Raw genomic sequence first — 23,585 nt, 5'->3', positions numbered from 1 at the left:
AGCAAACTGTTACATGAAAGCTTCTTTATGTGAGTGAGTGAGTGAGATGCAAAATAAATATGGTTTCAGTTGGAAAACTGTTTCTTGATGTATAGCAGCTGTAACTGATAAGTAGTGAGTTGACACCATCTTAACTAAATCACTGGGGCTGTAGCTATACTGCAGAAATAACTTGGAAGTTGCTTACTTCCTTAGTGGATTTTACCCATGAAGGCTCATGACCTAAACCATTTGTTAGTGTCTAAGGTGCCAGAGGATTGCTTGTCCCTTTAATACGCACTTATTTATTAGTAGTGCTCCTTCTGGCTTTTCATTGCTGTTTAGTTGTGGGATGTACACCAACTTGGGGTGAAGCAGAAATATGGAAATAAAACTATAAAACTGAATTGCAGATCTTTAAGCAGCTTTGAATCTGGAGAACTTACTGACTGTATGGAACAACTAGAGCTGCTACCTGGAGAAAACATCAGCCTGCTTACTGGAGGATCCAAAGAAAAAATAGGTACAAATAAAATGAAAATTCATAATAAAGTAATTCCTGAAGATTTGTAGTACGTTTAAAATGCTGTACTATATCCATTAAGAAGTGATATTGGAGACTTTTGTAAACAGATTCCACAGTTTAGCAGAACTACTATAACTTTATTTACCAAGTTCAGAAATTATTGGCAATCATAGTTCTAAATGCTGTTGCAGCTTTTTGGATGTGTATGTTTTTTGAGAAAAGAACTTGAACTTAGAAATGTAACTTTTCATTAATTTTCAATGTTCGTTCTGCAGTTCTTACTCAAAGTTTCTTCTTTTCAAGACTTTTATAGAAGAATTATGGTAATAGTTGATCATTTTTAACCAGTTGTGGAATGTATGTATAATCTTTGTAGACATGAAGAAACTCCTTCCGAACATGTTAAGTCCTGATCCAAGAGAACTTCAAAAAGCAATTGAAGTACAATTATTGAGAAGTTGTGTGTGTCTGGCGACAGCTATAAACCACACAGAGCAGGAACAAAAATGGCAATTGATCACTGAGTAAGTTTAAAGAACCTTTGAGTAAATACAATGACCTTTTATCACTTGTGTGTGTGAAAGGTTGTAATCCATGAAACACCACTTTGTTGTAATTGTTCGTTGTATTTGAAGTATAAAGCTTTTATTTGGCTGCCTTTCTGAGAGCATGAGAGGCTGTGTTTTGTGAATGGGAGTATAAACCCACTAAGCCAGAGAATAAGGAGGGAATTTTAATTTTAGGGAGCTAATGCTTTGTTCACCTAGACAGTTGACAGTTCACAGTTGCAGTAAGCAATGCTTTGAAATAAGCATTCTGTGTAACTTATTGGCCATGGCAACTGTAGGTTGCACAAGACCTGATCCTTTCTTCCAGTTGAAGTGGGAGAACTTTGTTGAAGTGGGAGAACTTTGCTGACTGTTCAGAGTTTTTTGTGTTAATAAATAAGGGTGCCTGCTTATTAAAAAGACAAGGACTATTAGCTAATAGAGTGGACGATTCTACTTCCTAACTCTCTACCTGTATTTCAGAAATGTTGTAAAATACCTGAAGCAGACATCAAGAATAGCCATTGGACCTCTAAGACTTTCCACATTGACTGTGTCTCAGTCATTGCCAGTGTTGAGCACACTGCAGTTATATTGTTCATCTGCTTTAGAAAATACAGTATCAAGCAGGCTTTCATCAGAGGTATATTTTTTGTGTGTAAATTTTTAAAAAATATATATATGGTCGTGTGCATCAAATGATGTCTTTCTACTAAGCTGTTATTGCACTAACACTCTTGCAGAGGTACACTTACTCTTGTTCAGACAAAGTAGAGAACATATTATTTTCTAACATTAGCCTTGTCTACACTGGCAAGTTTATAGTGCAGTAAAACAGCTCCTGGGGCTGTAATTCTTGATCTGTCCACACTGGCAAGGCATTTAGTGCACACAAACACCACAGTTGCAGTGTTCCAGGAAAACCGCCCCAGTGAGAGGCATACAGCTTTCTTTTCAGTAACTGCAGTGCTGAGGTGCCAGTGTAAACACTCTAAGACTGTGTCTACACTGCCTGCCGACTTTGAAGGGAGCATGGTAAGTAGGGTTTTGGGAGTTCATTAATGAAGTGGTGCGCTACATATGCAGCACTCCATTAAGCAAATTTCCCCACCGTGGCAACTTCAAAGTGCCGGCTCGTGTTTAGCCGTGGCTCACCTGCCGGTACTTTGGAGTACCGGTGGGTGAGCCGCAGCTAGACACGAGGGCACTTCGTAGATGCCGCGGTGGGGAAATTTGCTTAATGGAGTGCTGCATATGCAGCACAGCACTTCATTAAGCAAACTCCCAACACCCAAGTTACTATGCTCCCTTTGAAGTAGGGAGCTGGTGTAGACAAACCCTAAGTGTCTCATAATCCCTCAAGAGACCACTCTAGTCCTTATTTTAAAGCTGTCTGGCTGCCCTGTGTCATGTGCCTCTCCACTTTCAAAGCTTCATTTCTGATGGCCCACCTGCTGGAGGAAGGCGGGGCTGATGTCAGGATTTTCCCCATGCTTTGCATCAAGACTGGTTGTTTCTTGCTGTCTGAACTTACGAGACAGCATGCCAATGCCTTTTCTGTCTCCCAGAATCCAGCCCCCCGCTCCACCGCACACATACTCTCCCTTGTACTTCAGTCAAAAAGCAGCTGTCAGTGTTATAGGATTATCATGGAGCAATAGATTTGGGAGACTTGTGTTGTGTTATGCTGCCTGCCCCATGCAGCAATGCAAACCCTTCCCAAAACACTCTGTGGTCAGTTGAACAGTGGCAGAGTTACCACAACACATTTCTCTCCCTGCCATTGCAAGATCTGCTAATGTGTAGGTGCATCACCCTCACAAGGAACACTGTGTGGACATGCAATGGTAGTTTAATTCCAGTGCTCTGATAAAACAGGTATAACTTGCTGGGTAGAAACTTGCAGGTGTAGATGAGGCCACAGCTGCACCTGAAAAATAACTTTTTACTACCTATTAATAAAATTCCTGACTCTTAACACCACTTTCATCTTCACCTTTCTAATGCCACACTTAAAAGGGCTTCATTGCAGGACTCTTCACTTTAGATGCCTCTGCTCAAACCGTCTAACTAACCAAATATTTTTGGTGTTGTACTTTGCTATATAAACGTAAAATTAGTAAACTACTTCTTACTCCAATTTAAAATGTCCTTTAGGAGTTGAAAACTGCAGGGTCTACATTATTTCATGACAAATGTGCAACTTATGTCTTCCACAGGACTGTCTTATTCCTCTTTTTAGTGATGCTTTACGGTCATGCAAACAGCATGATGTAAGACCGTGGATGCATGCTCTAAGATATACTGTGTACCAGAATCAATTGCTGGAAAAACTTAAAGGTATCTAAGTTTTTGCTTTTATGTGCTGAATTATCTATTGAGCATTAGTAACAGTTGCCTCCCTTGCCCTCCCTCCCACCCAAATTGGCAGGCCTCTGCCTAGGATGATAGTTTCCTTTTTTCAAAAATCTTTGTACAGTCATCCCAGATAAACCTGTAGCAGTCAAACAAAGAACATTATTAGAATTTAAATGGACTGAGAAAAGACCAGGAATAAGTGCAGTTTTTATTCTGTTGGTAACTGCATTCTGTATACAACTGGCATGGTAAGATGTCTACTGTGTGTTCCAAATGAAGTTACAGTAAACCCTTCATTTAACGGACCCATATGTAACGGACTTTGGAACTAACAGATGCTGTCTGCTAGACCCCACCCACCCACGCAGATAAATGCTAGAGACTCACCAGAGCCACTGTCAAAATGGCTGAGGCTGTAGAGGCCACTGCAGTGACTGGGGCAGGGAGTGGGGCACTGCAGTGGGGCACAGGAGCTCTCTTCCCCCAGCCTTGTGTGTGGGAAGCATGTTGGCGCCCAGCTGCCGCTGCCTGCAATAGTGCTGAGTAGCAGCCATGGTGTTGGAGGCTGCTGCCCACTGGCAGGCTGGGGGTGGCAATGCTCTACCTTCATGCGGGCGGGGACTGGAGGACCCTCAGTGCTGAGAGCTGCAGGAGGTGGAAGGAGCCAGGATGGCACTCATCTCCTCTCCTGGTAATTGGGAGAGGGAGATGAAGGTGTGATGGGAAGAATGGAGCAGGAGGCGGGGGAAGAGAAGAGGGGGTTAGAGGACAGGAGTGAGAGATGGGCTGGGAAGGTCAGTGCATCATCATACAGTACAACCGTTCCGATATAACGGACTTTCGGTATTAACAGATACTCCTCCCCCCGTTAGTCTGTTAAATCAAGGGTTTACTGTAGTGCTGTAAAATTAAGCCATGATAATAAAAAATGTGCTTTCTTTTTCAGAGCAGTCTGTCCCTGTGAGAAGTCATCTAATGGAACTGGGTCTAACGGCAGCAAAATTTGCTCGAAAATGGGGAAATGTGGCCCTAGCCACACGTTTGCTTGCTCAGTGCAGTGAAGTTCAGCTGGGAAAAACCACTACTGCGCAAGATTTAGTTCAGCACTTTAAAAAATTGTCAGCACCAGGTCAAATAGAGGAAAAATGGGGTCCTGAACTTGATATTGAGAAAACAAAATTGTTATATACAGCTGGTTAGTATTTGATAACCTCACATAGGTATTATGGCTTATGGTACGTCTTACAAAGTATTTTTTCCAAGAAATTATAATGGTACAGTAAACTTAGAAGTTGTTTTCAGCGAAATAACTAATGTCTCAGTTCAAGATTATTTGAAAAGTGCTTTTCTCTTCAGTTGTTAAGAATTGAAGTGGGAGGAAACTCCCTCTGTCACAAATTGCTGAAAACATATAATTGTTTCTATATTACAATTTTTACTCTTATATATATTTGGCCCTGTAGAATAGATTCTTATAATACCCCCAAAATATGGCAGATAGAAAGGAGGAGCTGTCTCTTTCTGTTCATAATTTGTTAAAGCTTCCTCTGAAATTTGCAGAGTTTGAGATTAGAGGGAAGTGCTGTGAATAAAACTAACCTTTCTAGTAAAAATGTACTATGTCCTGAATTCCAGGTCAGTCAACACATGCTATGGAAATGCTGAGTTCTTGTGCCATATCCTTTTGCAAATCTGCCAAAGCCGAATATGCCGTAGCAAAGTCTATTCTTACACTAGCAAAATGGATTCAAGCTGAATGGAAAGAAATTTCAGGACAACTGAAGCAAGTATACAGAGCACGGCAGCAACAGAATCTCTCTGGCCTTTCTACATTGTCTAAAAACTTGTATACTTTGATTGACCTGCCATCTGTTAATACAGTAGAAGAGGAATACCCTAGAATAGAAAGTGAATCTACAGGTAGATGTTCTTCCTTCAAGTTTATGCATTGCCAGGCTGTATGGTTACTCAGATGTGATGGTTCCAATAAGCAGTGGAGCTAGTTGCACTAATAAATGAAATATGGTACAACTGCTTTCCCATTTAGAAAAAAAAAAAGGGGGGGGAGCGGGGGGGGGGGGGGGAGTTTCCAGACTGAAGTTAGTATTTTATATACAATTCATATTGCAGTGTTTGTAGAATTTAAATGTTAATGGTAAATACATAAAGCTAGAATGAATTCTCTAAGGGGAACAGTGTTCTTTGTTATGCATTTGTGGTGCTTTAAACTGCCACATAAATCATATATACTCTACAATTCTGGTGTCAAGCATGCTCGTCACTAGCCACATGTGGCTATTGGCTGGGTAGGCATGGCTAGTTGTCTTGAACACTAAACATTTTTAGAATAATCTGGATAGTTAGCTATAGCAGTTACTCCTTGGACACCATGGCTATGCAAGATAGTTAAGATCTAGCACCCAGGCACTGAATATAAAAGACCTATGTTTAAATACTTTTAATAAACTTGTGAAACAATTATAAGGTTTTTCTCTTGAGGGTAACTGCTCTTTCTAAACAACTTTTATTTCTCAAACTGTTGTGATGTGTTTTGCATTTAGTAAAGTGTGCTAGTTTTAGTAACTTTCCAACTGTCACCATTAAATTTTTCTTTGTTTCATTCTTGGTTTCCTATTTGATTTAGGCCTCTGTTTAAGCCATGCTCTTTACCTAACTTGAATCTATGTTCTCTTCTCCTTATCCTTCTTATATTTCTCCTCTCTTTAAAGTGATACAAAAAAGTCGTAGTCTCTGAAGCACAGGATTCTGGTATTTTGGATATTAGATTGCTCATAAATCTGAATTTGTGTGCATAAACCTGTGTTGGTCTCTCTTTCCACCACAGTTAATATTGGAGTTGGAGAACCTGACTTCATTTTGGGGCAGCTGTATCACCTGTCTTCAGTACAGGCTCCTGAAGTAGCCAAGTCATGGGCAGCACTGGCTAGTTGGGCATATAGATGGGGCCGGAAGGTTGTTGATAATGCCAGGTAAATCTATTATTCTTTTTTTAAAAAAATATTTTATTTTCATATTTCTTGAGTATATCATAACACTCAGTAAGTGTAATTTGCCCTGTGCAGTGCAGAGAGCCAAAACAAGGCCGATGTGCCATTTGTGTTCTGGTTTGATTTCTGACCCTCTTAATAGGGGTGAATTTCACCCTAAGGTAAAGCATTAAATGTAATGTTACAGAGGTAAGTAGTTCTGTAAATATTACATTAATTGTAGTTTTGGGGTTGATGACTTATTAAATGTTACAGTCAGGGCGGTGTCCGTCTTCTGCCAAGAGAGAAAGCCGAGGTTCAAAGCTTGCTTCCTGAAAACATTGCAGAGGAAGACAGAGAGAAAATCTATGGCATTCTTGGGCAGGCAGTTTGTCGTCCAGCTGGAATTCAGGTAAGTGGAAACTTGGAAGTTTTGAAAAATGTTCCTATTCGTTCCATTTTCCAGTTTAGCTTTCCTCCCTGATTGTGCAGCAAAGTACAATATTTATATGCTGTCTCATAATAAAATTCTTTCAGAATACATACTGCACAAAAATGCTGAAATTCCAAAAGAAGTAAACTCTGTTAGTGATGTATAACAGTGTCTGCTATGGGAGATTATTCTATCCTATGTAATGAAGTAACTGAAAGGACTGTGTGTACACATTTCAAATTCGTGGCTACCCTTCTGAGGCGCAGCAGTTAATAAACATTGTGGAAAAGATTTGGGGTCTTGTTCAAACCAATTATCTTATTCTTTCACCTTAATGTTCACGTCTGTTCTCATTTTAGGATGAAGAAATGACGCTACAGATCACAGAAAATGAAGACAATGAAGAAGATGACATGGTGGATGTTATATGGCGTCAGTTGTTGGCTAGTTGCCCTTGGCTTTCAGATCTTGATGAAAATGCAACAGAGGGGTTAATTAAAGTGTGGAGAAAAGTAGTAGACAGAATCTTCAGTCTCTATAAACTGTCTTGCAGTGCATATTTTACCTTCCTTAAACTTAATGCTGGTCAGGTATGCATTACAGTCTGCTGTGGTGATGAAAGCTAGCTTCTAAACTTTTTTCAAAGCTCAAGACCCATGACAAAAGCAGTATGGTCCATTTAGAGTGCTATTTCTTTGAATAATCTGTAGGTTCCTCTTGATGAAGACGATCCCAGACTTCTTTTAAGAAACACTTCTGAACAGAGCACTGATGATGTTATTGTGATGGCTACATTGAGATTGTTGAGGTTACTTGTGAAACATGCTGGAGAACTTCGACAATATCTAGAGCACGGACTAGAAACAACCCCTACGGCTCCATGGAGAGGTAAGGTGGTTTTAGCTGAATTGCTAAGCAGGGTTTTAACTAACTTTTTTGTTTTAAACAAACAGAAAACTTTTATTTTAAAATTCGCAATTACAAACCCATCTTTCAACCTTTTTGGTATTCTTCAAGATACATATGAAGATTAACCTGTATTTGAATTGGAAGGACTATTTAAGTCTCTTTGTATGAAGGTGGAATACTCCTTCCCAGCTGGGCCAAGAGGGGTGGCTATATAGCCTGGAATTGCAATGGTAAATTTTGGACAGTGGCAGCCCTTCCAAAAAGAATGGATTCCCATCACTTCTTTAAAGTTTGAGGATTAGTCAGCAAGATTCAGTGACCTGACCGTAAAAGAATGATGCTGAGTGGAAATGGGCCTCTTATTCCATCTTCATGCTGTCACAAAATCACCTTTGTTTTTGGAGCCTTCTCATGGTTCAATCCCTAAAAGCTGTGACTCTAACAGGACTCAATTCCTACTGCTCTGTTGCAACATTTATGTGCCAAATATAAGTGACTCTGCTCCTTGAATGATAGGTGGAAATAATCTAGTACCCGCATAGTAAAAAGTACAGATTGTGGTATGGTTTAAATAACAGGAGAATATGACAATTCAGTTTCTGGGTGCAAACATCACTGAAAACATCCTTCTGTGGCAATAGTGTACAAAAACTAATGTAGCTCTTTATGCTCCTTTTTATAAAGGTATTATTCCTCAGCTTTTCTCCCGCCTGAACCACCCTGAAGTGTATGTTCGTCAGAGTATTTGCAATTTGCTGTGTCGAGTAGCTCAAGATTCTCCTCATCTAATATTGTACCCTGCAATAGTGGGTACCATTTCACTTAGCAGTGAATCTCAGTCTTCAGGTAAAGGATTCTTTTTGTTGTTGGAGTTATTACTTAATGCCTAATAGTTGTTAAATGCAAAACGAAATGTTCAGAAGGTCAGTTTTAATATTTTCAATGGTTTGCTGAGAAATGCCTCCGCTCTATGTACATGTGTTCTACTAGCACAAATGCAGTATTTTTGAACTTCTCTTTTTATATGGTAAAATTCCACTGTATTAAAATTGTTCTGATTCATGTCATCCTTTGATACTTCTCACCTTAAGGAGTGTTTTATTATGGACTACAACTGTGAACTATCTAAAATTCTAGTACCTTTTTTGGCAGACACTTTTGGCACACCATAATTTGTTCATTCTGATTTCATCTATATACTTCAGAGAGTTTGTCTGCTTGATCAAGAACTCTTCCTAAGTGATAGGACCACCAAATTCAGAAAACAGTTCCCTCTGATCATAACTTAGAGACATAAGGGTTTGGTTGTGCCTGGAAAATGGAATGTGTCTGAAATGGAATTCCTTTCCCTAAAACTGCACAGAAAAGAGACAGAATAACTAACGGAATCAAGCACAGTCCTGAAAATTGACAAAATTGAGTGAATGTTGAAAGAGACTGAACCAAGATAAGGCAGAAAAATAGGATGAACCTGTAATAGGATTGCTTCTCCATAAACCTTGCAGAAAAGAGATAAAACAGAGAAATTTGGATTAGTGCACTTTTCTGGCACAGCTAAATCAATGCCTAAGGTTTGAAAACTTGAAGAAAATGTGATTAGAAACCAAATTGACTCTAGCCTTTCTTTGTTAAAACATACCAAATGTTACAGTTTATAGGAAGAAAAAAAAATTGATGGAATTTCCATTTTTAAAAATTTACTTTAAAAAAGGAAAAATTTTAAGTCCTTTTTTCAGAAATGCAAAATAAAAATTAACTTGACAACACTTTTTTGACGAATACAATAATTAAATATGCTACAGGTTGAACCTCTCTAGTTTGGCGCACACTGGTCTGGCAACATCTGTGGTATGGCATGATTTTAGCTAGACAGATGTCTATTGTGGGTTTGGCCAAGTTTCCTGTGGTCCCGTAGTTTATGGCCACCATTCCTGTCTCTCAGTGTTCTGTGCTGTTATTTAGCTGTAATTTACCTGTAAATGTCTTCTAAGAGCCAAGTAAGCGGGGGAAGTATTGGTGATGCTTCTAGACAATGCTGACTTCTCATTGTTTGACAAATTCTGTCAGTTGGCACCAGTCAGGTACCAATGATGCTGGACTAGAGGTTTAGCCTCAAGTATTTTATATCTAAGCCTTTTATAGTTCCATAAATTTCTGCAATAACTAGAATAATGGAATCCCAAGCCTAATTTTGGCTTTGCATGTTGCTGCAATATGTATATTAATACACTTTTTCTAATGTAGGGAACAAGTTGCCCTCTGCAATCCCTACTTTGCTAGGTAACATTCAAGGTGAAGAGCTATTAGGTGGTGAATGTGAAGGAGGAAGTCCTCCAGCGTCTCAAGAAAGTAATAAGGATGAACCAAAAAATGGATTAAATGAGGACCAAGCAATGATGCAGGACTGCTACAGCAAAATTGTAGAAAAACTGTCTACTGCAAATCCAACAATGGTGTTGCAGGTAAAATGTTTTTTGACAATTTATTCATTCTCTAACTTGTAACAAAATACACAATTTGTGAAATTGTGTATTTTTCTTTGAGTGCTTGCACATGTCTATTCCATTGTAGGGGCACGTCCCGACATAATGGGGACATAACACCATTTCATCTCAAGTTCTTTACTTGCTGACTTGGTGATTGAAGTTATTTGCATTCTGTGAGGGAGTATCTTTTCTGAGGCCCCAGCCATCCATGCATCTGGTCTTCAATATATCAGCTCTGAGGTGCATAGTTCACTAGGGCACCCCAAGGATTCAAGGTCTGTGGTCTCAAAAAGAGCTTTTTCTCCATGTCGATATAAGGTTTATCTGTACTACTGCTAAAGTTGACCTAAACTTATGTTGCTCAAGGTGTAAAAAATCTATCTTCTGAATTTGCATCCACTTAGCTCAGTGTCTGCATCATGATATATTGGTAGGAGGCTCTCCTGGCGATGTAGCTGCTGCTGCTTGTTGAACTGGATTAATTATGTCAATAGGAGAGCTCTCTTATGCCTGCAACAGGCACCTTAAATTGCTGTCACTGTGTCAACTGGCAGGATGGAGTGCTGTTTTCTTTATGCTGGAGGCAATCTGCCTTTAGTTCTTCATTATACCCTCAATCTACCTTCAGCATACCAAGAACTAACTCTGAGATCATATCAGGAAGTCCTCCTCCACACACCACAAGTGGGCCCTTCATCCAGCAGTTTTGCTCCCAGATTGGCCAGAGTCCTGGGTCTTCCTGTTGGCATGGAAAACTTATTTATGTTATACTTCCCACCCTCCATTCTGTGAATTCACAAGGGTCTGTCAAAAATCAAGCAACACAGAGCATGAATCATTCTCGCAGCCCTGGTGTAATCCAGACAGCATGGGTTCACCATCGTCTTAAGACTTTCAGTGGAACCTTCAGTCCAGCTCACACTGCACCTGTATCTGATCACACAGGAACAGGGTTCCCTGTAAGTTGTATGCTTGAGTGGCCACTCAAAAGCTGATTAGTAGAGTGCCCATAGCTAGGTTTTAGTTTCTACTGGTGATGCACATTCACACATGCCTCAAGTACAGAATAAATTTTATGTGCACTGGTGGAAAAACTCCATACATAGATGGAAAAAATTAGAGGCGACATTGCCCAGGACCATGGTCAGCTGTTCAACCTGAACCTTCATACTCTTCATCTGGCCTGGAACTTTCATGGCTGTATCCTGAAGAGCAAGCTTGCTCAGAACAGTTTCATAAAGTCCTAGTAGGCAGTAGAAGACATTCCACGATGGTGACTTACCTGGCAACATGGAAGTGATTCTCCATCTTGTCTTCCCAATATGGAATTCTACTTATACAGTCCATATTATACAATTTGTACAACTTATTTCAGAACACTTTCTTCTTTTGAAACAATAAGGTCTATCCCTTTCATAAATAAGTGTCCACCTGGTAGCCATTTCAGCCTTCTATTCTACAACAGATTGGTCTTTTTGTGTGAAACGGTAATTTTGTTTTCTCAAAGACCTGGAGAGGGTGCTCCCTCAGGTAAAGCAACTGATTACTCCTCGTAACCTAAACCTGGGCCTGTCAAAGCTGACGGGCCCAGCCTTTGAGCCACTAACAACTCTTTTGGAAAGTGGCCTTTTTAGTGGCTGTCACTTAAGCCAGGATCATTTCAGAGATCTGAGTCCTCATGTTGGAACCACCCCCCATATATAATGTTCTTCAGAGGTAAATACAGCTTTTCCTGTAACCAAAGTTCCTCACAAAATTTCACAAGTCCACTCCAACCAGCAGTTTTTCTACCAGCATTCTACCCTAAGTGTATGTCTACACTATAGCATAAGCTTGATTTTAAAGTACTTAGCTCAATTTTACAATGTGAGTGCCCTCACTGCCAATATTATTTGGTCGATTTTAAGGGATGCTAAGTTTGACTTTTTTGCATCGACCCTCAGGGCAACATAAGGCCGAGTTTGAATTTAAAAGGTCAAATGAATGCTACTGTGGAAACAGTGTTACTTTAAATTGATTTTATTGTTCTCCAGAGGTGCCCACAAGTATCCCACAATGACCCACAGGTGTCCATTCTGGCTGCTTACACCTCTTCCGCTCTCCAGGTGCACAAGAAATAGGTAACAGGAGGCCCAGGAATTTGAATTCATTTTCTTTCTGACCAGCATGAATAGCGCACCTTGGGAGCCATCCATCACATCTAGCCATCATGATTACTCAAGGTTCTTCTGATCTGAGTTCTCAGGGTCACAAAAGAGATCCATCATGGAGTCACAGTGAGATCCTGGCTCTCATTTCTGTGAAGAACAGTGGTGAGCAGATTGTGAGTCAGTAAGTGAAATGTGGACATTACTTGAGAAGATTTTGCAGGGCATGCTTGAGAATGGTTGTGCCAGATCAAAATAAAGTTGCTCAGGTAGAACTATCAGAAAGTCAGAGAAGCCAAGAGGTGATCTGGTCATCTTCCAAGATGTGTTGCTACTACAAACAGCTGGATGCCATTCTTGGGAGGGACCCAACCACGTTCCCCGAGGCCAACAGGGACTCTTCAGGAGACCATCCTCAGGACTCCGGTGGGAGCTGAGAGGGGTAGCAGGAGGCTGATGTAGAGGTGGATGCCAGCTTTCAGCAGGAGCTCCATGAAGCTGATCCTGCCAGCCAGGAGCCTCACTCTTGACCTAGTCCCTTCATTGACACCTGATGCTTCGGGGTTCAGCAGTGGTGCAGAGGGCTCTTATGGTGAGTGTCTTTTTAGAATGCTACAAGTGCGTTGTAGTTAGGTTGAGATATAGGCTTAATTCCGTGGAGCACATTTTTTAAACTGCTGCAAGTGGATTGTGGCTCAGGTGTGGTGGATCTATGTCCGTTAGAACAGCTTATTTATTTTTCTGGGGATGGAGCACTTATTTTTTGGAGATCTCCATAAAGTCCTGAGAGAGAGATGATTTTAAATTTTTTTGCACAAGGTTTTTGGGGAGGCCTTATTTGTTTTGGCCTCAATGATAGCACTCCTTGACATGCCAGGCAACCAGTAAGTAAGCTGGCATCATGGCACCACAGAGCATTCTGGCAAATTTTCCAGCCCTGTGCTCTCATAGTATGAGCATATTTTGTTTTTCACTTTCTGTTATTCTTAGGAAGCTGATGTCTGTTTTTGCAACTTAGAAGAAGCATGGGAATTTTGACTAGAATTTTTGCACTGCTACCTGGCCATTTAAATTTCCCAGGACTGCTCTGCTGCACCACATGGCTGGCAGGCTCTCCTGGCCTTCCCCCTCCCACCGCACTGTTTTAAAAATTAGCTTTCAAGGCTTTTTATGGCTTTACCCCCCCACAGGATTTATGAGGAACCACAGAGAAAGTTATTCTATTTTGTCCCCTGTGATTTACAGTTTACAGGGGAAGACATCCCTCACCTTGCCTGCCATGTGTCCGGTGGGCTCAAACCCTCCCCCAGCCACACAGCTGCCGGGCTGTGTGGACCCTGCCCCTGCCTTCCTTATGCTGATAAGCTCTTACCATGTCTGCAGTGAAATGATCTGGATAACCGATAACTTCTGTGTTGCAGAGGTTGATTCATTGTCATCCATAAGAAGCCGAAAATGGCCTTGGAAAACTAAAGTTGCAATGATTGTCGGAGATGCATTCATTCTGTCTGTAAGCACTTTTTGTCACATTTAAAAATTGTATCTAAATTTTGACCTTCACTGTCTTTAACAGGCAGCATGAGTGGGGAAGAGAAGGTCGCTGCAATGAGGTGAAAAAAAAAGGTCCAAACAAGACTTCATCCTGCAGCAACTTGAAAGGGAGCGAGCCAAAGCCACTGCTGACAGAAGGTGGACTCAGGAATGGCAGCAAACCATGCTGCAGTGCAGGAACAAGGACTTGGGAGAGCTCCTGATGGCTGTCAGGGAGCAAACCACAATCCTGCCTTCCATGCTGAAGCTGCAGAGGGTCATTCTCTACACGATTCATTATGCAGCCTACCCACCCTGTTGCCTAGCTTTCCGTAGATATGTCTTGACCCCTCCGCTGAGATCCCCAAACGTGGGGGAGGGCAAGGACAGTCTCTAGCTCCACACCCAGGACCTCTCCACAATGCAAAAGGCTCACGTTCCACCATGTGTGATGCCAGCATTCCCTTCTTTTTCCTACCTACCTCTTACCCCTCCTCCCTCTAAATATAAAGTATGGTTTTGTGAAAACTACAGTGTCTTTTATTGGTTCACGTGTGGTAGGGTGCAGTTGGAAGTGCTTTTGGGAAGGTCAAGTACACATCACTGTGCAAGAGTGGATGTGGTGTCATAATAGTTAAATGCAGCAGATTCATGTGGCTGTCTGCTCATTCATAAAGCTATTTTTCAAAGCCTCCCTTCTTGCTCTTGGTTCTCCATGTGCTTTGGTGAATGCCCTTGTGTCCAGCTGTGTATAAGCACTTTCTAGGGCATCTGTTTCTGCAGCTCAGGCTGGCATGAAATTTTCTCCCTTTGATTTGTGAATATTATGGAGAATACAGCACGCTGATACCACGGTGGGGATGTTGGCTTGGCAAAGGTCCAAATGGGTCAGAAGGCACCTGAATCTGGCTTTTAAACTGCCAAAGGCACATTCCATTGACATTCTGTACTTGCTCAGCCTGTTGTTGAAGCTCTCCTTGCTCCAGACCAGAGTGCCTGTGTATGGCTTCATGAGTCAAGTGAGCAGAGAGTAAGCAGGGTCTCCCAGTCTCACTATGGACATCTCCATCTCACCAGTCTTGATTTTTCTGTTCTGGGAAGGAAGTCACATCTTGGAGGTTTCTGTACAGACTGGAATTTCTAAGGTGCACATTTTGTGCACCTTTCCCAACCATCCCATGTAGATGTCAGTGAAACAACCTTTGTGATCCACTAATACCTGAAACACCATGGAGAAGTACACTTTGCAGTTTATGTACTCTGAGTCCAGGTGGTCTGGGACTAGGATTGGAATGTGCATTCCATCTCTTGCCCCACCATAGTTAGGAAACCCATGGCAGCAAAGCTGTTCACTGCGTGCTGCACATTTCCCAGGGTCACGGTCTTCTGCATCACACGGTCATAGATTGCCTTGGCTACCTGGATCATCGCAGCCCCCACTGTAGATCTGACCACCTGGTATTGGTTTCCTACAGACTGGTAGTTGTCGTTCATTACAAACTTCCACAGAGCAGTTGTCACTCGCTTGTGAACTGTCAAAGCAAATCTCATGTTGGTATCTGAGTGTTTCAGGGCAGGGAACTACAAATCACAAAGTTCCATGGAAGTGACCTTGTGCATGCAGAAGTTCTGCAGTCACTGCTGGTCATCCCAGGCCTCCAAAACGATGCCATCCCGTTAGTGTGTGCTGGTTGAATGTGTGCAGAACTGGCACCCCACTGCAAGCAATGCATCTACGACCGCCAGCAGATCTGCCTTCCTAGTCAGAACCCATGCTAGTGCCATGCAGTGATGTGAGCAAGGGACAGGCTTTTGTTAAATAGCCTGAAAAAGGGCATGAAATTCCTTGGGCTGGCTCTTTTCCATCAGACACTCACAAGCACTTGTGGCACATTTTTCCCATAAGCCACTGGCACAAAAACCCAGAATGCAACAGAGCTGCAGGGATAGGGGATAGGTACCCATGATGCATTGCTGATGCAGTCAAACTTAGGTAAGGCAATGGAGACACGCTTTGTCAACTTTCTGGACATCTGCAAACAGTCCTCTTCAACTTAATAAAATCTAGTGGTAAAAAGTTGACTTCAATAGATTCAACTTTATTTTATAGTGTAGACATAAGCTAAACTGCATATGGAAGGAACAATGTCTGCACTGGTTAGATGTTAGATGGGCCCTGGCATTTTATATTCAAAGGACCAAACCATTCTGCAGGTCAACTCAGCTGTTCGTAGCAATAGATGAGAGAGAGAAGGGGCTCCACATCTCTGCCCAGAGAATTTCATTTTGGATTACTTCATGTATCCAGGCATGTTACAACCTTGCAGCAACCCCTCTTCTACCTAACCTGACTCGTCAGTTCACAAGATCTCAGGCCTCTTCAGCTGCTTTCCTAGCTCCAGTCCCTATTCAGAATATCTGCATGGCAGCACCTGGTCCTCAGTGCACACATTCTCAGCACACTATGCCATTACCCAGCAAGCCAGCGACTGTGCCAGCTTCGGTCACGCAGTGGTGTGTAACTTCTTGTGAGTCACCTACATTAGAGTTGACATGAACAAGCGCTTGAAGAAAAAAATATTTACTAAGCTTTCTGTGGCTACGTCTACACGTGAAGCCTACATCGAAGTAGCTTATTTCGATGTAGCGACATCGAAATAGGCTATTACGATGAATAACGTCTACACATCCTCCAGGGCTGGCAACGTCGACGTTCAACATCGATTGTTGCGCAGCACCACATCGAAATAGGCGCTGCGAGGGAACGTCTACACGCCAAAGTAGCACACATCGAAATAAGGGTGCCAGGCACAGGTGCAGACAGGGTCACAGGGCGGACTCAACAGCAAGCCGCTCCCTTAAAGGGCCCCTCCCAGACACAGTTGCACTAAACAACACAAGATCCACAGAGCCGACAACTGGTTGCAGACCCTGTGCATGGAGCATGGATCCCCAGCTGCAGCAGCAGCAGCCAGAAGCCCTGGGCTAAGGGCTGCTGCACACGGTGACCATAGAGCCCCACAGGGGCTGGAGAGAGAGCGTCTCTCAAGCCCTCAGCTGATGGCCACCATGGCGGACCCCGCTATTTCGATGTTGCGGGACGCGGATCGGCTACACGTGCCCTACTTCTATGTTTAACTTCGAAGTAGGGTGCTATTGCCATCCCTTCATGGGGTTAGCGGCTTCGACATCTCGCCGCCTAACGTCGATGTTAACATCGAAATAGCGCCCAACACGTGTAGCCGTGACGGGCGCTATTTCGCAGTTAGTGCTGCTACTTCGAAGTAGTGTGCACGTGTAGACACGGCTTGTAAGTGGTGTTAGAGATGTGTTGCGAATGTCCATTGTCCCCTCTCTTGGAGTGCTCAGCAAGGGAAAACCTGAAGCAGTGCAGGCTTTGCAGGTCCCCTGATACTGGTGCTATGAACATACAAAATGAGTGGGATAGACATGATCCGACAAATACTACAAAGGGGAAAAAATTCCAGCAAGTGTGCTCAGGATATGCACGCACTTAAATTGCAAAGGATGTGCAACACATCCTGAAGAACAAGAGTTAACAGAAAGGTTAGTAATTGCTTATTTTGGGTGGAGGGTTATTAAAGATTTCAGTGTATGTTTTATCTTCTGTAAGCATGTGTCCTTTTAGGACATTCAAGCTGTTACATTACATAGATGAACTGTGGGGAAAAAAAGTTTAATTTAAAATGCCCCTATTTTTATTTTATACAGGTTCAGATGCTAGTAGCAGAGCTGCGACGAGTTACAGTTCTGTGGGATGAGCTTTGGTTGGGGGTACTCTTGCAGCAGCACATGTATGTCCTCAGACGGATTCAACAACTGGAAGATGAAGTTAAGAGGGTTCAAAACAACAACACTCTACGGAAGTAAGTTTTCACGAGTAACTTCTAAGTTAACATTGCTGGGACCAGATTGTCACTGCACACTGGAATTATTAAATTGACCAGTCATGCTTTTCCTCCTCAATCTGTGTCAGAGGTCAGGGTGCCACAACTGGTGCTTTGGTGCATTCCATTTGCACCACGCAGAATGTTCAAGGGAAGCAAAATACATCAACACGTTTCTTGCTGGGGATTCCCCCAGTATGTAGCAGTCACCTGTAGTCATAAAGCTAAGATATTTACTGCAACTTCTTCCATTCTCATGACCTGAGTACGGAGTCATGTCAGCTGCGTAGAGGCTTGTCAAAGGTACATGTGGAAGTGGCTGGTGTACACTATGCTGCAGCTATTCACATCTGGTGTAGTGGTGCAGGTATAATGAACAGCTCACATTAGGCTGGTACGTAGGCTTTAATTGATTTTCAGTTTTCAGCTTGGATTACGCGCCCCCCCCCACACTTTCCAGATGAACATTGGTCCTGCTCCCTCTGTAGTTACTACAGGCTGGCATGGAAGCAGACAAAGAATCCAGAACTATTATTGCTTCCTCCTATGTATATTGCATGCATTTAGGGAGAGAGGAGCAGTAGCTCAAAGCCCTCTCTGCTCACACCAGAGCAGCTCTTATTACTGGGGAGGACAAAAATACAGGCTGTCTCTCTCTCTTTTCCCAGTAATGATGGGGCTGATTCAGAGGCTTCTGTGTAAGGAATTGAAAGCTAAAGCTCAGAGGAACATATTTTCTATATGTAACCAAATACACATCTTAGAGGGGTGGCCATGGCAGTCTGTGTATCTTCAAAAGCAATGAGGAATCCTTTGGCCACTTATAGATTAACGGAATTATTTGGGCATAAGCTTTCACGGGGGGAAAAAACCACTTTTTCAGATTCATGGAGTACAAATTTTATTTTCTTTTGGGATACACAGTAGCATATTAAAAGAAGGGAGCGACTACCAAATGTAGGAACAGTGTTAACAAAGCCAATTCATTAGGTGGGTATGGCTCACTCCCACCAGTTGATTGGGAAGTATGAATACCAAGAGAGGGAATATTGCTTATGTAGTGATGCAACCATTCTAAGTGCTTTTTCAGTCCTAATTTGATTGTGTTGAGTTTGTAAATTAACTGCAGCCCTCCTGTTTCTCTTTGTAGTCTGGTAGTTTTTTCTTAACCACCATCAAAGGCCACAATTCAGAGAATTGAGGACCAAAGTTTAGATGTCCCTATCTTGACTGCTTTTAGTTTGTTGTCTCTTAATTTATGGGATCACCTTTATCGTGTCTGTTTTAAACTTATGCCGAATATACTCAAATATAACTATTAACACTTCTGTGTTCAATTTCAAGATATTTTATTTGGTATAATTTTGTACCCTAACCTAGTGTATCCATTTTTGAAATGTTAGGCATAAGTACTTCTCATGTTACTGGTGCGTCTCCTGTCCTGAAATATCAACCATTGATAAGGTCTTAGTGTTTTATGCCTCCTCTTCTGGAAGGCATCACAAATGAAACTCCAGTGGATTTAGAAATCTAAATTTGGGTTTGTTTTGCAGTGTGTTATGAAGAAAACAGGAGCTTAAATAAATGATGGTAGTTCTTTGGCAATTATTTCTACATGTTTAATATAGAAATACTGTTAACTATTTTGGGTGTACCTAAGTAGCTTTTTTTCTGTTCCTGGCATTAACTTCTGGCTGGCTCATTTGTAGGTTTTTAAATATTATCCTGAAAGATTGGTGTCTTAATGTCAGTCTTTCTAGATACTTGGGTAGTAGTCTGTGTACTATCCTATAATAAATATGCTTCTGATTTTAAAATAGTTCATTTTTTTAAAAGTTTATGTAAAATTATTTTTTCTCTCCTGCCTATATAGAGAGGAAAAGATAGCAATTATGCGTGAAAAACATACAGCTCTAATGAAGCCCATTGTATTTGCTTTGGAACATGTACAAAGCATCACTGCAGCTCCTGCAGAAACTCCTCATGAAAAATGGTTTCAGGACAACTATGGAGATGCAATTGAAAATGCTTTGGAAAAACTTAAAAATCCTTCAAATCCTGCTAAACCTGGAAGCAGCTGGATACCATTTAAAGAGGTACTTTGTCTTCAACATGCTAATAAAGAAAACTACATATATATAATCTGATAACTTCTGCTGCTACATATGATTAAATTGATGTCTTGTTTCTGGAATAACTAATGTACCATTCAAAGCCTCTTCCTTTATTTCATGAGTTTGAGTGCCATATTATTTTAGGGCTAGATCATGGCTGGTTGAATTTGGGATATATTACAAGGACAGATTTTGTGTCCCCATTGCATAGATGAATATTTTTGTCTCAAGTAGAAACTGATATTGTGAACTTGTTTAAAATCATAATATGGCCAAACAAGAGCAGTGGTGCTCAAATTATAGTTTTCAGAATGACATGCATAGGGACCAGGCAGAGGTACATTTGGAGAAAAGACATATCCTCTCATGGATTAAGTAGACTGCACAATGAAACATCATAAGTGCTATCACAGTATCACTAAGCACCTGTACTCCAATACCAACCAACCATAGGTTGGCTTCATCCCTTGTAATTTTGGTAATATCCCATATTTTTGTACTCTCCTGGCCTTATCAGAGCTCTGGGATCATCAAATCCTGATATTTTTGTCTCTGACCATAAATACAGCTTATTTCTTTACCCTCTGTGCTGCTAACCTACCAACCACGGGTACTAACTTGCTTTTTTTCCTTTCTAGTCTGTGGGATCATGGAAAATGATAGGAGCAAGCAGCTGTTCCTTTCCTATTCTTATCTTCTCTTCAGACTTTTCACTATCTCCCTCCCTGTGAGCCTAGTAAGCTCAGATTCTGCTACTGAACACATTTCCTCTCTTAGAAGTCCAGCAGTGCTCCAGTTACTTTTAAAAGCAGTCCTTAGCTTCTCTTGTTCTCTTCATGTGACTTGCTTTCTGCCACCCGACAGCCTTTTTCAAGTATCTCACACTTATTGCAGTCTCTCCTAGTTCCTCCAGGTACTGGCTTTGCCATCTCGGTACAGGAAAACTTGGGCTGCTAGATCAAGATAGGACATATGGCTCTCTTCAGAAGGTTTCTTTTGGTGTGACTTTTTTATGAAGTAATGAAACTTATATATTCTTTCCTCTAGTGCATTTGGTTGGTATTTTTCTACTGATTTTGAAGCTTGAGTTTGGAGTATCAACAAGATCCGTGAACTACTATCCTGGACTTGTTTTAGATGGTTTCATAAAGGTTTTTAACCCCAGCACTGTATCAGGAGCTTTCAATGTTGGTAGCTCAGAACTTGCCAGAGCATCTTAGTCATCAACTGTAGTATGGGGCCTTTATTTGTTAGCTGTACCATATGGTAGGATGAAAAACTACTCAACCTGACTCTTGCAGCTCTTATGCCACTAAGTTCCAGCTCAGGGCCCTTGTTTGGAATATCTAGAACCAGTCCTTCTCAAGCCCTTGCTGCTCCCTGAGATTCCTTCTATCTTTCTTCCTCTATAGGCTTCCCCAGTGGTTTGCCCAGTTGCTCCCTTTTTGGAGCATTGGCTTTCAGCCAGCTACTCAAAAGTTTCCTGGAGGGATTCTCTCTGAAGTCCTTTTGCCTCTGTGGCACCTTCCTTTTTCCTCAGGAATTCCCCTTCTAACTGGGGTGCCTTTTGTCATGTCCAGGTGCTAAACTGTCAAATTAACTGCCTCCCAATTACTTCATGAGTTAGCTCAGGTTCACTTAGAAATAGTTAACTCGTTCCCCTTTGTGGAGCCACTCAAAGGTAGGCTGTGCTGCTGACACCTTCAGGGGGGCCAGTTACCTTCTGAGACGTGCATATCTCCCACTTCATACCCATCAAGTCTTAGAATTTGTCTTGTGTCTTTTTAGTCATCTGTTATCTTGCCTTGTGGATGCATTAGAGGGCTGTAGCAATGGAAGAGAACTGAATTCTGGTCTACATGAGAGCTTGCATTGGTGTAGCTATGTCTCTCAGGCATGTGAAAAGTTTTGACATTATAGTCCAGATCTACACTACAGACCTACATCAGTATAACTAGATCTCTCAGGGGTGTGAAAAATCCACACCTAGAGTGACATAGTTGCACCAGCGTAATCCCTCTTGTAAACTGTGCTGTGTCAAAAGGAGTGCTTCTGTAGACATAGCTACCACCTCTCAGGGAGCTGGATTAATTCCAGTAAATGAAGCTCTCAGGTCAGCATTGTAGTATTTTCATTGAAACACTGCAGTGTCAGTGCTATAACTATACGATCCCAACCCACTAGTATAGATAACACTAGGGCAGTGGAGGAATGTTTTCATCTGTCAGAGAAGTGGATTGCATACTGTGGCAAGAGAAGCCCTCCCATGAGCGTAGGTGGTATCTGTACTGAAGTGCTGCAGCATTTCAAGTGTAGTCATACCAGAGGAGGGAGAGGTTGTAAATAGTGTTGTCCAACTGTTAAATGAACAGAGACAATCTGATGACTGAACTTGATTGGTAGATGGAGGCTTTTCAGCACGCACGCACGCACGCACGCACGCACGCACGCGAAGTTAGCCTGCTCAGTAAAACAGGAGTGAGGAAACACAGATGTCTTTGGTAGCAGGTAACTTTTTAGTGCTCTGCTCTGTCCTTTCTTCTTTTCCCAAAACAGGCCTCATACCATATCTTAATATTAACACAGGAACTGGCCCCTTTAAGGAGTGCTTTGTTGTAAATAGGATTCTCTCACCCAAAACTTCTCCTTTGGTTAAATAAAAATTATGAAAATAATGTTACTGTCTTTGGTATGGTTTTGTCAGTAATAATTACAAATATAGATTAGTATGTCAATAAAATGAAAGAATGTGGCTAAAAAGAACCATTTTTCTTCCCTCCCCACCTCAAAGTAGAAAATCTGTTTCTGTAAATGTTTACCACTACTTCGTTAGAACCTTAGTGTGTTACCATTTTTTTTTAAAAGGTTATGCTAAGTTTGCAACAGAGAGCACAGAAACGTGCTAGTTACCTCTTACGCCTTGAAGAAATTAGTCCTTGGTTGGCTGCCATGATGAACACTGAAATAGCACTCCCAGGAGAAGTATCGGCTAGAGACACAGTCACGATACACAGTGTGGGCAGCACTATCACAATTCTGCCTACTAAAACCAAGCCCAAAAAACTCCTTTTCCTGGGTTCAGATGGGAAGAACTACCCCTATCTTTTCAAAGGTAAGACCTGGAAATTTCCTCATTGAGAAAAAAGCTGCTAAAATAATGGGCAAATATGTTTTTCTATGTATATAATTCAAGCTTACATTCAATTTAAATTAGAGGTTAGCATTATCTAAAGTTGGAAAAATACATCATGAACATTGTGTATGCATTTTGATAAGGGCAAACTGGCCAAAAAACCTTTCAGGCAGTCCTTAAAATCCATACCTGAACAGTCAGGGGACAAAAGATATTGTAGGTCTCCATAAGCAGTAGTGGTAGTCATCCATCAGTTTTCGTTCCAAAAATTCTTTAAGATTTTTTTTGACTCATACATAAAGCAGCAGAGAAAGAGGCCTGTAGATCCTTTTGGCTAATGCAGCAGCAAACAGAGTTACAGCTCCAGCCTGTTTTCATCTTCCTTCTCAGCTGAACTCACGCAGTAGGCAGAAGAGACAATTTCAGCCTGCAGCCTCACACAGCTGGCACTCCATTTGTGTGCTTCTTCCATGGAGACAGAACATCACCCAAAGTCAAAGGACAGTTCCGTTGGCAAATACCTCATT

General features: G+C 41.7%; 1 protein-coding gene across 2 annotated transcripts in view; it reads left to right on the top strand.

The window, feature by feature from the left end:
• SMG1 (SMG1 nonsense mediated mRNA decay associated PI3K related kinase) overlaps positions 1-23,585 on the top strand; it is a 146,764-nt gene that overhangs the window by 99,134 nt on the left and 24,045 nt on the right. For both annotated transcript variants that reach the window (XM_075010976.1, XM_075010974.1), the window contains exons 26-40: positions 393-502; positions 882-1,029; positions 1,537-1,696; positions 3,273-3,393; positions 4,358-4,606; positions 5,047-5,331; positions 6,257-6,401; positions 6,675-6,810; positions 7,191-7,421; positions 7,542-7,719; positions 8,425-8,586; positions 9,985-10,202; positions 17,636-17,790; positions 19,685-19,907; positions 22,791-23,037. In XM_075010976.1, coding sequence (XP_074867077.1) covers positions 393-502; positions 882-1,029; positions 1,537-1,696; positions 3,273-3,393; positions 4,358-4,606; positions 5,047-5,331; positions 6,257-6,401; positions 6,675-6,810; positions 7,191-7,421; positions 7,542-7,719; positions 8,425-8,586; positions 9,985-10,202; positions 17,636-17,790; positions 19,685-19,907; positions 22,791-23,037 — 2,768 coding nt within the window. The remainder of the gene's footprint in view (positions 1-392; positions 503-881; positions 1,030-1,536; positions 1,697-3,272; positions 3,394-4,357; positions 4,607-5,046; positions 5,332-6,256; positions 6,402-6,674; positions 6,811-7,190; positions 7,422-7,541; positions 7,720-8,424; positions 8,587-9,984; positions 10,203-17,635; positions 17,791-19,684; positions 19,908-22,790; positions 23,038-23,585) is intronic.

Source organism: Carettochelys insculpta, chromosome 16 (assembly GCF_033958435.1).
Source record: "Carettochelys insculpta isolate YL-2023 chromosome 16, ASM3395843v1, whole genome shotgun sequence".
Taxonomy (NCBI): Eukaryota; Metazoa; Chordata; order Testudines; family Carettochelyidae; genus Carettochelys; species Carettochelys insculpta.
Note: the sequence above shows the minus strand (reverse complement) of the source record. Positions and strands in the feature narration are given on the sequence as shown.